The following is a 14,731-nucleotide window of genomic DNA, read 5'->3' on the forward strand; positions in this document are numbered from 1 at the left end:
ACAATAACATACATAATGGTGCTAAGAACATATCCTCTGACTTGAGATTGAATGCTGCAAAATAAAATGCTGTTTGGCAGTGCTTGATGCTATTAGTCGATGGACAGAGCCCAAATAGCTTCTCAGAAATAGTGGTGCAGAGAAGTTCCCTCAGATGGTGCTAAAATTGGTTGTATTACATGCAAGTACTTAGTAAAATAGACTTTTAACAATATCTTTTACCCTTGTATTTCTTATCTTCAATATAGGATTATGGTGAAAACCCTAAGTACCTGACTAGGAAAAAAGAGGAAGCTAAGAGAGCTCAGGAAGAATATGATGCCTATGTAAAGGAACGCCTCAGGGAAGGGGCCATGAAGCAGCTGTCTGAGGAAGAAAGGGAAAGTGTGCTACTGGTAAGCCTTGTGGTTTTTATATAAAAATTAATAAAATGTGAGCTAAATTAAGAGGCCTATTATTCACAGGTTTTATCTTACTTTTTGGCAAAAAATGCTTAGTAACTAGGGCTCAATTTGTAATTCTACATCGATCAAAAATAAAATGTATGACATTTAAAAGAAGCATTTCTTTGATTTTATTAGATGGCGCCCTACCATAGTTACAACTTGGTTGTCAAACCAAAGAGGCAAAAAAGTCTGCAAAAATATAATCCATACAAAAAGCAGAACAAAAGCAATGCTTTCCAAGAAACCAAAATTGTCTTAATTGGCATAAATGGAAGCAGGCAGGGTTGTGGTCACTTTCTCAAATTACTTCCAAGGGCTCTCTGATCCCCTTTGAAATCCTACAAGGACTTTATAATCTATCACAAAAAGAACGCTCTAAGTGATATTACCTCACAAACCTTATTAAAAATACTATGGATATAACGAAATATGACCCTTCCTCATCAAAATTTTCCACCTGGATACAAACTCTTATATCTTCAACCAAGACTACTTCAAGGATTTACAAAGATGTGCAACAATCTAACCTCAATCGCTGCAACTCTTTATAATCTCAGTGGGAAACAGAACTGGGTCATCCTAGGGACCTTATTGACTGTCAAATATTCTGGTCAAAAGCTATACATCCCACCTTGTCAGCCTCTGTAACATAATCCTCGTATTATATTCATAATGCCTACTGGCACTCCCTCCAAATTAACGCAACTTTCTTCCAATGGTAACATCTCCTCTATTTGCTGGTCCTGGACTCAAGAGCATGGGGACTTAAAGCATCTTCTATTCCACTGCTCTAATGTTTGACGTTTCTGGAATGCAGTATAGGACAGAATAATATCTGTTATTCCAGTGGAGAAGCCCACCCTTATATTGTCCTACATTTGTCTTGCCCCAACCTCATTCTTCAATATCATGCTGGCAATAGCTTCCCATCTAATTATCTTACAGTGGAAGGACAACTCCAAGCTAAACTTCGCTGAATGGTGGTCTTATCTTTGTTCTATTAAGAAATATGAAACAGCGCACTCAATATGTTTTCATACCTTCCCCCATACATGGAAGGTGTGTCTACCTTTGGACAATTTTTGCGAAGTTACGTTCTCCTGAATACTAGATGCGCATTGGATCTTGCTACCTTTTGTTAATTAACATCTCCATAATAACAAAGCCTTTCAACAAATGATATCTTGTGCACACAGCGATAATGGTTAACTTTTATTCTGTTATCATTTATTAATGTTATTGTAAATTTCATTTTGTACATTGTTCTGTGCATTCTTCTTGTAAGAGCTTATGTATATAAAATTTTGAATTAAAATATTTGAATTAAAAAAAGGCAACAAAAACAGCCTGAGTCTGAAAAAATGTCCACCCAATATTCAACTTCAAACGGAACCACTCAAAAGATGGGGGTAAAAATAGTCCAAGAATCAAAAAATAGCCCATCGTCTTATAATTATTAAGAAAGTATTTTTCCAAACGCTTGAAAGCATTTTACAAATATAACGCTTCATTAGCTTTATAAAATCAGCTTGAGTACTCAATATAAGGACCGTTGGCCGACATGCGGCATGTTTCACTATTGCTGCATCAGGGTTCGGTCCACTACAAAGTAAATAAACAACATACCATTTCAAAAGTCATCATACAAATTTTTGTTTAAAAAACAAACATATCAGAAAATAATCACCGCATTGAACGCCATCCACATATAAGTTTTCAACATGGCGACAATGCTGGCGTATACTTGCTACGTTTATGATCCTCCAATGAGAACAAGGAGTGCTCTGGCCAATCACTGGCTGATACATCACAACAGGGAATTCCAATCTAATTGATTATTTAAACTCATAGGGTATAATGTATTTAAAGTAAATATCCACCATTGTTCCTTATAGTTCAACAATTTTTGAATATCCCCACCCTCCCTACCCATGATTACTGTATCGATAATTCTCCTGCATATATCAGCTCTATCATGCGCTTTATCAATCCAATGTTATACCATAGGAGCTGAAACTTAGTGATCTTAGTGTTAATACAAGATTTATGTTCTGCCAATGTATTTTTAATAGGGCACAATGAGCATCCAACATAAATCAAGTCACAAGAACACATTATTACATATACAACATTACTAGTGTCACAGCTGGAATTAGCACAAGAACAAATGATCTTATTTGTACCAGGAGGCGTCCATGATGCTCCTACAGCTGTAGAAGAGCACCACTGACATTGAGTGCAAGCAGTATGGCCATACAGACCAGATGATAATTCATAATCTAATCGTCTGTAAGACAAAAGTTTTCCAATAGTCTTACCCCGCCGGGATGCTATGATAGGTGGCTCTTGAAAACAAGGATGGATAGATTTCACTTTCCAGTATTTATATAATAAAGAAATGACAAAAGTAGATCCAGAATATGGGCAAGTTAGGGGCGGTACAGGGGGACAACATTAGGGAGGAGTCGGAAGTCTGGCACTTAGCTATGCAGGTGCAGGCACTGAATATCAGCCAGCATCTGCATAATTTTTATAAGCTTTTCCAGCCTTTTCGATCCCCCTTCTGATCCTCTCCACCCTGAAACAGTCCCCATTCTGATCCCCCATTTTGATAAGGCAGCTGCTAATGGCAGAAGCAAGTGGGGTTTGCTCTTCCCTCCTATGCCTCCACTGGACTACCAAGGATGCTAGTTAGGCCTGGGGTGGCCTATGATAATGGCAGGGGAAGGGGTTGGGGTGGGGGTTTTGCTATTGCGGGGGGGGGGAGATCGAAAGGGGAGTTGTTTTGTGAGGAGGGGGATCAGAAGGGGGATGGTTTCAGGGGGAGAGAGGAGGATCGGAGGAGCTGGGAAAGATTTAAAAGTTATGAGGATCCCAGCCAGTATTCAGCTGGGGCCTGTATAACTATCTTATGTGGGCTCTAACTGAATATTGGTCGGGACTCGTATAAACTCCAGCAGCTAGTACAAATGCTATTAGCCCTAGATATTCAGTGCCAGTACCCGCACATGACCCGACACTGAATATCCAGGGTTAATTTAGCCAGCAACAGTCAGTGTTTAAAAAAATGCTGACTGCCAGCAGCTAAATATTGACCCTGATGTATTCACAATAATTAAAATCAAATATAATAGGCCAGTGTCCAGTCTCTTCTTGTACCAGTGTTGGTTCAGCCCAACGTATTTCAGCATCCTGCCTGCATCAGGGGTTATGTTCACAGTATCACTGGTAATCTAGTCACACGTAAAGCCTGAGTTTAGATAACCATCTAATTATCCCAACTGACTCTGTACCACATATCTTGTTCCCATCGTATATTCTCACTTGGTCCCTATATGGTAAGCTGTATTGTAGAAAATCATTAGCATCATGTCTATATTAGTTGAATGTTCTAATGCATGCTTATTAGGTGTATCATTAGTATTATGCGAACATTGTATTATATCTCTGGCATTTGAATTCCAGTACTGTTAAATGTGTATATGTTTGATAACTGTTTCATGGTAGTTCTATTATTACAAAACTGTATGTTTTATGTTAAACTGTACTTTCTGTACGCTGCCTTGGGTGAATCTCTTTATAAAGGTGGTTAATAAATCCCAATAAATAAATAAAGCATCAAACTGGCTAAAAGAGCACAGCACTGGTGAGACACATAAAAAAGGAGAAAAAAAACAAGAAAATGAAATAAAAAACATGTGAAAAAGGAAATAGCCCACCCTCCCAATCCTTCACCAATTGGTCACCCTTCCCAAAAGATGTGGAGGGGTATAATTGAACGAAAACGTCTATCTCCATGGGCGTTTATCTCCGAGAACGGGTCCGTGAAGGGGCGGACCGAACCGTATTTTCGAAAAAAATAGACGTCCATGTTTTATTCGACAATTTGTGAGCTGGGCGTTTTTGTTTTTCAGTGATAATGGAAAATGAAAGCGCCCAGCTCAAAAACTAATAAATCCAAGGCATTTGTTCGTGGGAGCGGCCAGGATTCGTAGTGCACATGCCAGGACACCAACCGGGCACCCTAGGGGGCACTTTTACAAAAAAAAAAAAAAAAGGTAAAAGAGCTCCCAGGTGCATAGCACCCTTCCCTTGGGTGTTGAGCCCCCCAAATCCCCCTCAAAACCCACCGCCCACAAGTCTACACCATTACTTTAGCCCTAAGGGGTGAAGGGGGGCACCTACATGTGGGTACAGTGGGTTTGGGGGGCGGTGTGGAGGGCTCCCATTTACCAGCACAAGTGTAACAGGTGGGGGGGGATGGGCCTGGGTCTACCTGCCTGACGTCCACTGCACCCCCTAATAACTGCTCCAGTGACCTGCAAACTGCTGCCAGGGAGGTGGGTATGACATTTGAGGGTGAACATAAAAAGTTGTGAAACGGCATATTTTTGTGGTGGGAGGGGGTTTGTGACCACTGGGGGAGTCAGGGGAGGTCATCCCCGACTCCCTCCAGTGGTCATCTGGTCATTTAGGGCACTTTTGGGGGCCCTATTCGTGGAAAAACAGGGTCCAGGAAAGTGCCCTAAATTCTCGCTAAAAACGCATATTTTTTTTTCCATTATCGGCGAAAGGCACCTATCTCTGATCGGCCGATAACCACGCCCCAGTTCCGCCTTCACCACGCCTTTGACACGCCCCATCAACTTTGTCCGCATCCGCGACGGAGTGCAGTTGAAAACGTCCAAATTTGGCTTTCGATTATACCGCTTTATTCGTTTTGTGAGATAAACGTCTATCTCCCGATTTGGGTCACAATATAGGCGTTTTTCTTTTTCAATTATAAGCTGGATAGAGGGATTGGTATACCTCCTTTTTCAAAATAAAGGACAAACTACTGCAAAACCCCTTAATGCAGTGTGCAGTAGCCTGTTCCACCACATTAACCTGTGGTAATACACTTAAGCTTAATTCTCCTTATTTTGGAAAGGCTCTGTCTGTCCTCTCTTTCCACTAATATCCAAGATGGAGCTTTGAGGATTACAGAGGCCTTATCTTGTCTTATCTTATGGATATTAGCAGAAAAAGAGAACAGGCATAGAGCCTTTACATAATAAGGAGCTCTGGTTTTGGTTTTCAGTGAAGGCACCAATTCATCTTTTGGAATTTCCTAGTCTATGAAGATAAGCAGTATTTCAAGTTCTCACGAGTGAGTGGCGTCATCCAGTGGTACCTGACCCAAACACTGTATCATCTTCTACATAGTTGGCGTCAGCTAACTTTTATTTATTTATTTTTATATGTATATCCCACCTTTACACCAAAGCAGGTATCAGTAATCACATATATAAAATCATAACACATAAATTCAATAACAAATTCTCCAGGAAACGTTGCCTATAACTAAAAGGTTATCACTCAAGAAAAGCTTTCATAAAATAATATGCTTTCAAATGTCTCTTTTAGAAGCTTTTAAAGTGCTGACTGTGTATCTGCCATGCTTTCCATGGTGCATTGTTTTGTGGGAATTCTTCAGTTTCTGTCTTTCCACAGAGACAGTGAGACACATTTCTCATCATGGTCTTCAGGCAGATCAAATTATTTAATTCTATTGCAACTACTTTTTTTGTGACATCCTAGAAAAGCAGCTTTAAAAATGCAGGCATGAGATGAGTGTAGCAGAGTTTGTGACTCAGACATGAAGCACTAGAGAAAGGAGGAAGGAGGAAGCCATCTACAGAACACTGGCATGACTGACCTCATTTCCATCCTGCAGAGCAGATTTGACATCACTGCAAAGCATATTTACATCTACAAATTGTGAAGAGTGCCGTGGACATGACCAAAAGGGACATGACCAAAAGGGAATGCCCCTTTGGAGCTGTTGAGGAGACCCCAAACAGAAAAAAGGAATTTGGAATTAGTTGATGCAAAAGAAGGAATATCAGATTATGTAGTTATCTGAAGTTCTCTGTTGTCCTCCTCAAAGCATGGTGCCAGTAGCTCCAGGACACCAGCATCATCGGTACCCAAGAAGCGTTGAGGTACCTCCATGGAAGCAGTGCCAATGTCAAAGTCCAAACAGAAGGACAAGAAACCCTATGCAACACAATAAACAAATGCAGAAGTGAGGTAAAAGGTCACACAAAAACAGTTCCAATTCTGTAACAAAGTCTTTTTAATAAATAAATACTAAAATCATCAACCAAAATCCGTGGAACAGTCGTAGGGAAGGACTTGATGCTGCCCCCTTTCCCCTCCCCCTTCTTTGTCATCACCCTGCTTTAATTCATTTTCCCCCTTTTATCCTTCCCCTTCTCTGTTTTCTTCCTCCCTCCTCCTCTCCCTCTCCCTCTCCCTCTCCCTTTCCCTTCCCTGGCAGCAAGTTCTGATACATTGCTAAGTTTTCATATACACTTATTTTGCATCTGCATCATTATATATACACTAGTAAAAAAGGCCCATTTCTGACAGAAATGAAACGGGCGCTAGCAAGGTTTTCCTTGGAGTGTGTATGTTTGACAGAGTGTGTTTGACAGTGACTGTGTGTGAGAGAGAGAGAGAGTGAATGTGCGAGTGTGTGTGTGTGACAGAGAGAGTGAGACTTTCTCCTCTCTCCCCCCTGCCCCCCATCTCCAGCACCCACCGATTCTCCTGTCTCCCCTGCCCCCACTCTCCAGCCACCTAGCGAGTCTCCTCTCTCCCCTGCCCCCCTCCTGCCACCCAGCGATTCTCCTCTCTCCTCTGCCCCCCCTCTCCAGCCACCCAGCGATTCTCCTCTCTCCCCTGCCCCCCTCCAGCCACCCAGCGTTTTCCTCTCTCCCCTGCCCCCCCTGTAGCCACCCAGTGATTCTTCTCTCTCCCCTGCCCCCCATCCAGGCACCCAGCGATTCTCCTCTGTCCCCTGCCCCCCCTGTAGCCACCCAGCAATTCTCCTTTCTCCCCTGCCCCCCCCCCTCCAGGCACCCACCGATTCTCTGTCACTCCTTTGAAAACCCTGCCCATCTGTAACCTTCCCTTCGAGTTCATTCCCTGTGAGTCCCGCCTTCTGACATCATTTCCTCTTTCTGCGAGGGCAGGACTCTGAGGGAACGAACTGGAAGGGAAGGCTACAGATGGGCAGGGCTTTCAAAGGAGTGACGCAGAATCAGTGGATGCCTGGAGGGGGAGGGGCAGGGGAGAGAGGAGACTCGCTGGGTGGCCTACTTTCAGCAGTGTCACGCGCTTCCCGCCACCATGGGCTTGTGTTGTGTGGCAATGACGGTCCTGGCAGGCGGGTTGGGTGTTTTTTTCAGACCGTTGATTGGTTCCTCGTTCTTCTGACGTTGCGGGACAGTAAGAGCCAATGAAACGCTGAATGACAGACTTACGAACCCTACACTGCCAAAGAGTCATTTTCAGAATGTTGGAGGTGCTTTTTATTATATAGGATATATATTTTCTCTCATCCTTTAGGCTAGGCCTGTTCATCAGTTTTTTTTGCTTACAGTCCACTATGGCATTAATATTCCCCCTTTTTAGTTTGATCAAGTAAACACATGTTTTCTTTGCATTTTTGAATGCAGGCTTGAATAATCTTCTCATATTACTATGTTTTTATTGTTCATCTAGGTTTTTGAGTTTCTCTTCTATTTATTAGACTGGCCATTCTGTTTCAGTATTGACCATCTGTTTCAGTTTTTGATTCATTGACATAGTTTTCATGTGTGACTTGTCAGTTTCTTTCTCCTTTTCTTTGGATTGCTTTTGTTGATAAACTGGTCCTTTAACCAGTATTTTTTTCCAGTTTGACAGATTGAATTGGTAACCAATCATGAAGCAGAATAGGCTTTAACGCTTCTTTTTCACGCTTGGTTTTTCCTCTTTAACCCCAATCGTGTAAGCTTAACATTTGTTTAATTAAAGAGAAGACTGAAGTTCTGCTGTTGGACTCTTATGTTCATGAGTTTTAATCCTTATTTCCTACTGCTTCTCAGAGGATTTGGGACAGTAGTCAGAAGGGTTCTTACTACTCTCAAAGGCATAGGTTCATTTCCTTGGCTCGCCCTTCCCAGCAGTCCCAGCCTCTGCACTCCTGCCCTCTTCACCAGCAAGCCCAAAAGTCCCAGCCAGCAAACCAGTCTAAGTAGGGCATGAGCTTTTGACTAGCTCCAGCAGAGCATAGTCACTATAAAAGTTCCCATCCCTGATAGCCTACAGGTCGGAGAAAGGCTGAAGTTTTTCCAAGCAAGGTGGCCCCTTGTAACTTCAGACTGGTGGGTTCTTCAAATAGTCCAGGGTTCATTGGTGTCAACCTCCTCCAAATTGCTCACCTTTCACACACTTCTGCATAGATGGCAAATAAATGGGCCCTAAAGTGACTGACTGGGTTAGAAACTGGTTGAAGGGAAATGGAGGTTAGTGGTAAGTGGAGCTCACTCTAAGGAAAGGAATGTTGCCAGTGGTGTGTGTGCTGCAAGGTTTAGTTCTTGGGCTAGTTCTTTTTAGCATTTATGTAAGCAATATTGCTGAAGGGCTGTCTGGTAAGGTTGCCTCTTTACTAATGCTACTACAGTCTGCAATAGGGTAGACACCCCTGATGGTGTGGATAATATGAGGAAGGACCTAGCAAATCATGAGGAATGGTTCAGAATTTGGCAGCAAAGATTTAATGCTAAAAGATGCAGGGTCATGCATTTGAGTTGCAAAAACCTGAGGGAATGCTACAGTTTAGGGAGCAAAGAATTTTGGGGCACGAAAGAGGAGCAGGACTTGAATGTAATCATATGTGATTGGCTTAAGGTTTGATAGAAAAGGTGATGGCAAAAGCTAGAAAGATGCTTGTATGCATAGAGAGCGGAATGACCAGTAGGAAAAAGGAGGTGATAATGCTTCTGTATAAGACTCTGCTGAGACCTCGTGTAGAATATTGTATACAATTCTGGACACTGCACCTTCAAAAAGATATAAACAGGATGGAATCAGTCCAGAGGGTGGCTACTAAAATGGTCAGTGGTCTTCATCATAAAGTGTGTGAGAACAGATTTAAAGATTGCAATATGTATACTTTGGAAGAAAGGCATGAGAGGATAGATATGATACAGATGTTTAAATACCTCCATAGCATAAATGTACAGGACGCAAGTCTTTTTCATTTGAAAGGACGCTCTAGAATAAGGGGGCATAGGATGAAGGTAAAAGAAAACAGACTCAGAAGTAACCTGATAAAATACTTTTTCAAGGAAAGGGTGGTGAAATCATGGAACAGCCTTCCAGTGGAAATGGTGGAGACAAAAACTGTAACTGAATTCAAGAAATCTTGGGACAGGTACATAGAATCTCTGAGGAAGAGGAAGGGATAGTAGATGGCATGGATGGGCAAACTCGATAGGCCATATGGGCTTTATCAGCCTTCATTTTTCTCTGTTCCTATATAAATAACACAGAGCAGTTTCAGGAAAAAGAAGAAATAATCAGTTTTGAATTTAATTATTCACCTTTCTCCACCTAAATTCAAGGCAAGTTACATTCAGTACAATAGGTATTTCACTGCCTCAGAGGACTTACAATCTAAGGAGCCCATAATTTAGTGAATCCACAGTCACTATTGTGGTGGAACTGTAGCTAGTGATGTTCCTAGTCAGGGCAAGGTAACATTGCAAGCCCCCATCATGGGGCTGCCCTGTTTTAAAAGGGTTGGCATGCCGTTCAAATCTACCCCTCACACCACTGTATCCAAAAATCTATGATGACTTGTAGAAGTAAGTTAGTTTATTTATTTATTTATGAATTACATTTATGTCCCACATTATCCCAGCAACCTGAGTTCAACGTGGCCAGCAATTTCTGCTCCATTCCCCACAAATTCCTAGCAGAGCCTTTAAAAACAGCATAATTATAAGCCACTTCAGCCCTGACCTCAGGTACAAAGCTCCATTTCTGAAGTACTCATACCACTCCCCCACCACCACCACCAGCACCACCACCTTTTCCCCAGTCCCATGATGGTCTGTTCTTACAGGCTTACCTGAAAATTCTTGGTCTAATAAGGACCAGAAATGATCCTCATTTATCAACTGAATACACTGTTTTGCACCTGCCACCTCTCCCCCCCCCCCCCCCCCCCCACTCACAAACACGCACATTGTTCTGTTTGTATAAATAAGCTTACTTGCAAGTGCCACAACTCATTACTATTTAACTCACATTGTGTCTGATTGTGTTGTAAACTATGTTATTGCTGAATGATGTGTGTTACCTGTAATTAGCTCTCATTATTAGCACATAAAGGATCCCTTTTTACTAAACAGTGTTAGGCGCTAACACGTACCTAATGCAGCTTAAAATGGCATGCTGTGCATGGCAAGATGGCGGTGTGTGAAACACTGGCTCTAGCTGGATGTTTTTCTGCTAAATATTTCTTCAAAGATGCCCCATACAAAGAGGAAAGGGACTGTGAGGTTTGTTCCCCCGCCTACCTCACCTTCGTCCCCAATCTAGCAGAGATGGGATCGTTTCCTCACTGGAGCCTCCCTAAGCGAGGTGAGGATGGTGACTCCCGCTGCGGAGGAAATCAGAGGAGGGGAACCTCTGCTGGGACAAGAAACATCTTTATCTCCCCCCTCAGCTTCCAACATTCCCCCATGTCTGGCATTAGCTGCTTCGCTGGGAGACAGCCTACACATTTCCGGAAGTGTAGTGTGTGAGCTTTCTGGCAAGGGTCCCGCGTCGCAGGAAAAGAGCCTGGAAAGTGAGGCCCGAGGGATAACCGGAGTCTCAGATACATCAACGGAGGTAAACCTTGCAAAGATTTGGTTAATGCTCAACAAGATGTACTCTACTCTTCAGAAATTTGTTTTGCATCTTAAATTTGAGGATTTGGTTAAGACAGTTGAATCAGTGAAGGAAGATCTTTCCACCCGGGTTAAACAAATTCAAAATGAAGTGAAACAGCTTCAAGACTTTAACTTTACTACGGTTAAAGATAAATTGGCTCTACATAAAAAGATTGAGCAGAGAATTTTAATAGGCGTTTGACTCTCCGCCTCTTGAACTTCCCTAAAGTTCCTGGGACTTTGCCTATGGATTTATTCAGAAGATATTTGCTTGAAAATTCCACAGGACGCTATTCCTCCTATCAACAAGATTTTTTATTTGCCCAAGAGTCCAGGGAAGAATGAAGGTGAAGCTAGAGGTGGGAAAGACATAAATATTGATGTGAATAATATAGCTGCTGTTTTGGAGCAATCTATAGAAAATGCTATGGAGAGAGCCATGCTCTTAATGTCTTTTGTGTTTGAACAAGATCTTAATGCTATCTTAAGACTTTACTTTAAACATTCTAAAGAATTTTTTGGAGGAGGAAAAATTTGGATTTATCCGGATGTTGCAAAACTGATGCAAGAACGAAAAAAAATATTTTTTTTGCTATTAAACAGGAAATATTGAAACTCAGGGGAACTTTTTTCCTTGCCTATCCTACTACTATTTAACATTTCTAGAGCGCTACAAAGTGTACGCAGCGCTGTACAAACACAGAAGAAAGACAGTCCCTGCTCAAAGAGCTTACAATCTAACATGTAAATGTTTGATTTGGCTTGGAGAGACGAAGTATATATTTTATGCACCTGAGCAACTAAAAGCTTTTTCTTGATTTAAAAAAGTTAAAATAATGTTGGAAATTGCAATATAGGTGAGGTTTCACACGTAGCCTTTAATATATTTCAAGTTACCTATGATAAATCTTCTATGATTTGGCCACGCTTCCCAGTTAATGTGGTCTAAGAAAGCTGACTTTAATTTTGTGATATGATGTTTCCTTCATTTGCATGTTAGCTTCTGCTGTGTTTCTGTTTAACAAGCGTATGGCTTATAAAAAGTGTTGTAAAATAATTATAAATAAATAATATTAAAAATATGGCATGCTGTGAGACACACTCAGGTTGTCGGTTCAGGCAAGAGTCTATTTTAAAACTTGTACGATTATTTTTAAAATATTGCATGGCACAGCACCACAATATATGCTGTCTTTGACAGCTTTTCCTAATGCTAATAATGTAACACCAAAGTGTCTCTTAGCCGCCTGACATCTACAGTGTTACATCTACCCTCCTCTCAATCTATAAGATATAAGAAAAGTTCTTCAGTCCTCCTTTTCTTTTTCAGTTACTAAGTTATGGAATGAGCTTCCTTCCATGATTAGTTATTCTAATAGCCTTATTTTATTTTGGAATCATTGAAAACATGGCTATTTGAGAAGTTTTATAGTAAGGACTACAATGAATTTTTATTTTTTGTTTGAATTGTGTTATTGGATGTTTTAAATTGTACTTTCCCAGATATGCCTGGTCTCTTTTCTATGTAAACTGCATGGAACTTTACAAGTTGTTTGTGGTATAGAAATATTTTTTAGATTAGATTAGCATCCTGCAGTAACAGCTAAAACTGTGCACGCTAACTGCAGGCTAAACTTCTTTTGAGAGGGCATGTTGGGCAGAGAGTGGGTGTTCCTGTGCTAATCGGTTAGCACAGTGACATTGGCACACTAACTGGTTAGCGCACAAATAGCGCATGAGCCCTTACTGCCTACAAAATGGGTGGTTGTAAGTGCTCATGTGGTAAATTTCAATATTAGAAAATGGCCATTAATACAAAAAATACAAAGTCCATTTTTATGACTGTAGTAAAAATGGCCTTAGTACGTGGGAAAAACCTGTGTAAGGGCATGCTAAGACCACTTTTTCCACAGCTTAGTAAAAGTGTCCCAAAGCACTTTAGTCAAGCAATAATGCATCTTATAAACAAGCCCTAAGTTTGTACCTGAGACAGTGGAGGGTAACATGACTTGCACAAGGTCACAAGAATTATCAGTGAGAAGTACGATTTGAATTCTGATTCCCAGGTTCATAGCCCATTGCTCTAATGACAGCCTACTTTCTATTTTTTAAAAATAACCACAAAAATGCATTGTTTGCAGAACTCATTAATATATATATAAAATTTAAGAAAATAGTGAAAAAAATGCAAAAGTTTAAGGGGTCTTTTTTTCTAAGCTGTAGTAAGTACTAATGTCTGCCTATCACAGGTTAAAAAGCAGTACCATGGGGTATGCTCAGGCATCCCACAGTAGTTTTTGGAATCAGCACGTTCCCGGGGCGGATAGTAGGCATATTGAACACTAATCAGTTAGTGCAGCTACATCACTGCTCACTAACTGATTAGCATATGGTTAGCATATGAGCCCTTACCACCTACAAAATAGGTGGTGATAAGGGCTCATTCACTAATGACCATGCGCTAATAGGGAAATTAGCACATGGCCATTCATATGGAAAATGGGGCCATTTTGCCACCATGCGAAAAGTGGCCTCAGCACATGAGAAAGACCCATGCTGGGGACAGTTCAGGCCACTTTTTAGTGCTGCTTAATAAAAGGGCCACATAATGTCAGTTTACTTGCTCATTTCTGAAATTGAGTATCTTTGCTGAAAGATTTAAAGTCCCATTTTTGCATAGAACAGCAAGGGAGAAACTGAAACATCCTGGTCAGGTCATAATCAGTTCCCATGGTATTTTACAAAGGACTCTGCACACAGCCTTTTATAAAATATGGATGCTAGCAAATATATATGTATTTGCTGGCGCATAAAGTGGGAGAAGACATTTTTCAAAAGTCATATAGAAAGAAAAAGAATAGCAAGTTTGGCAGCTTCTACAGGCTCTTCTACATACAGGAACAGATTCAGTAAATGGCGCCCAAATTTTAACGTTAAAAAAATGCGCACCAACAGGCTTATTTTAGAAAAGAGAAGGGTGCCCATCTTTCGACACAAATCGCAAGATGGTTGTCCTTCTCACAGGGTCGGCCAAATCGGCATAATCAAAAGCTGATTTTGGGCGTCCTCAACTACTTTCCGTTGCGGGGACGACCAAATTTCACGGGGGCGTGTCGGAGGCATAGCGAAGACAGGACTGGGGCGTGCCTAACACATGGGTGTCCTCGACCGATAATGGAAAAAAGAAGGGTGTCCCTGACGAACACTTGGACGACTTTACCTGGTCCTTTTTTTCTTATGACCAAGCCTTATGGACCTGGAACTAAGGGCTGGGGCAAGGCTAGAACACAGAGCAGGACTAGAACAAGACAGGCAGAAATCGGGAACAAACTAGAATACTCTAGGAGACCTGTTCCAAAGGCACTGGCTGGGAGACAGGAACTTCCTTAAATACTACTACACAGGAAGTGATGGCATCAGCCAGCACCCGCTTGCAGAGCTATAATGGAAACGCTGGTTTCCAGGAAGTAAACAGATCCTTTTTGGCATGGAATGCTGCTGGAGACCACAAAGAACAGGTGAGGGTTGTGA

General features: G+C 41.5%; 1 protein-coding gene across 1 annotated transcript in view; it reads left to right on the forward strand.

Moving 5' to 3' along the window:
- Positions 1 to 14,731, forward strand: part of ENKUR (enkurin, TRPC channel interacting protein) — a 106,120-nt gene that overhangs the window by 88,338 nt on the left and 3,051 nt on the right. Inside the window, exon 4 of the mRNA XM_030199289.1 lies at positions 249 to 395. Within this exon, the coding sequence (XP_030055149.1) occupies positions 249 to 395 (147 nt within the window). The remainder of the gene's footprint in view (positions 1 to 248; positions 396 to 14,731) is intronic.

The sequence above is a fragment of the Microcaecilia unicolor genome, chromosome 1 (genome assembly GCF_901765095.1).
Source record: "Microcaecilia unicolor chromosome 1, aMicUni1.1, whole genome shotgun sequence".
NCBI lineage: Eukaryota > Metazoa > Chordata > Amphibia > Gymnophiona > Siphonopidae > Microcaecilia > Microcaecilia unicolor.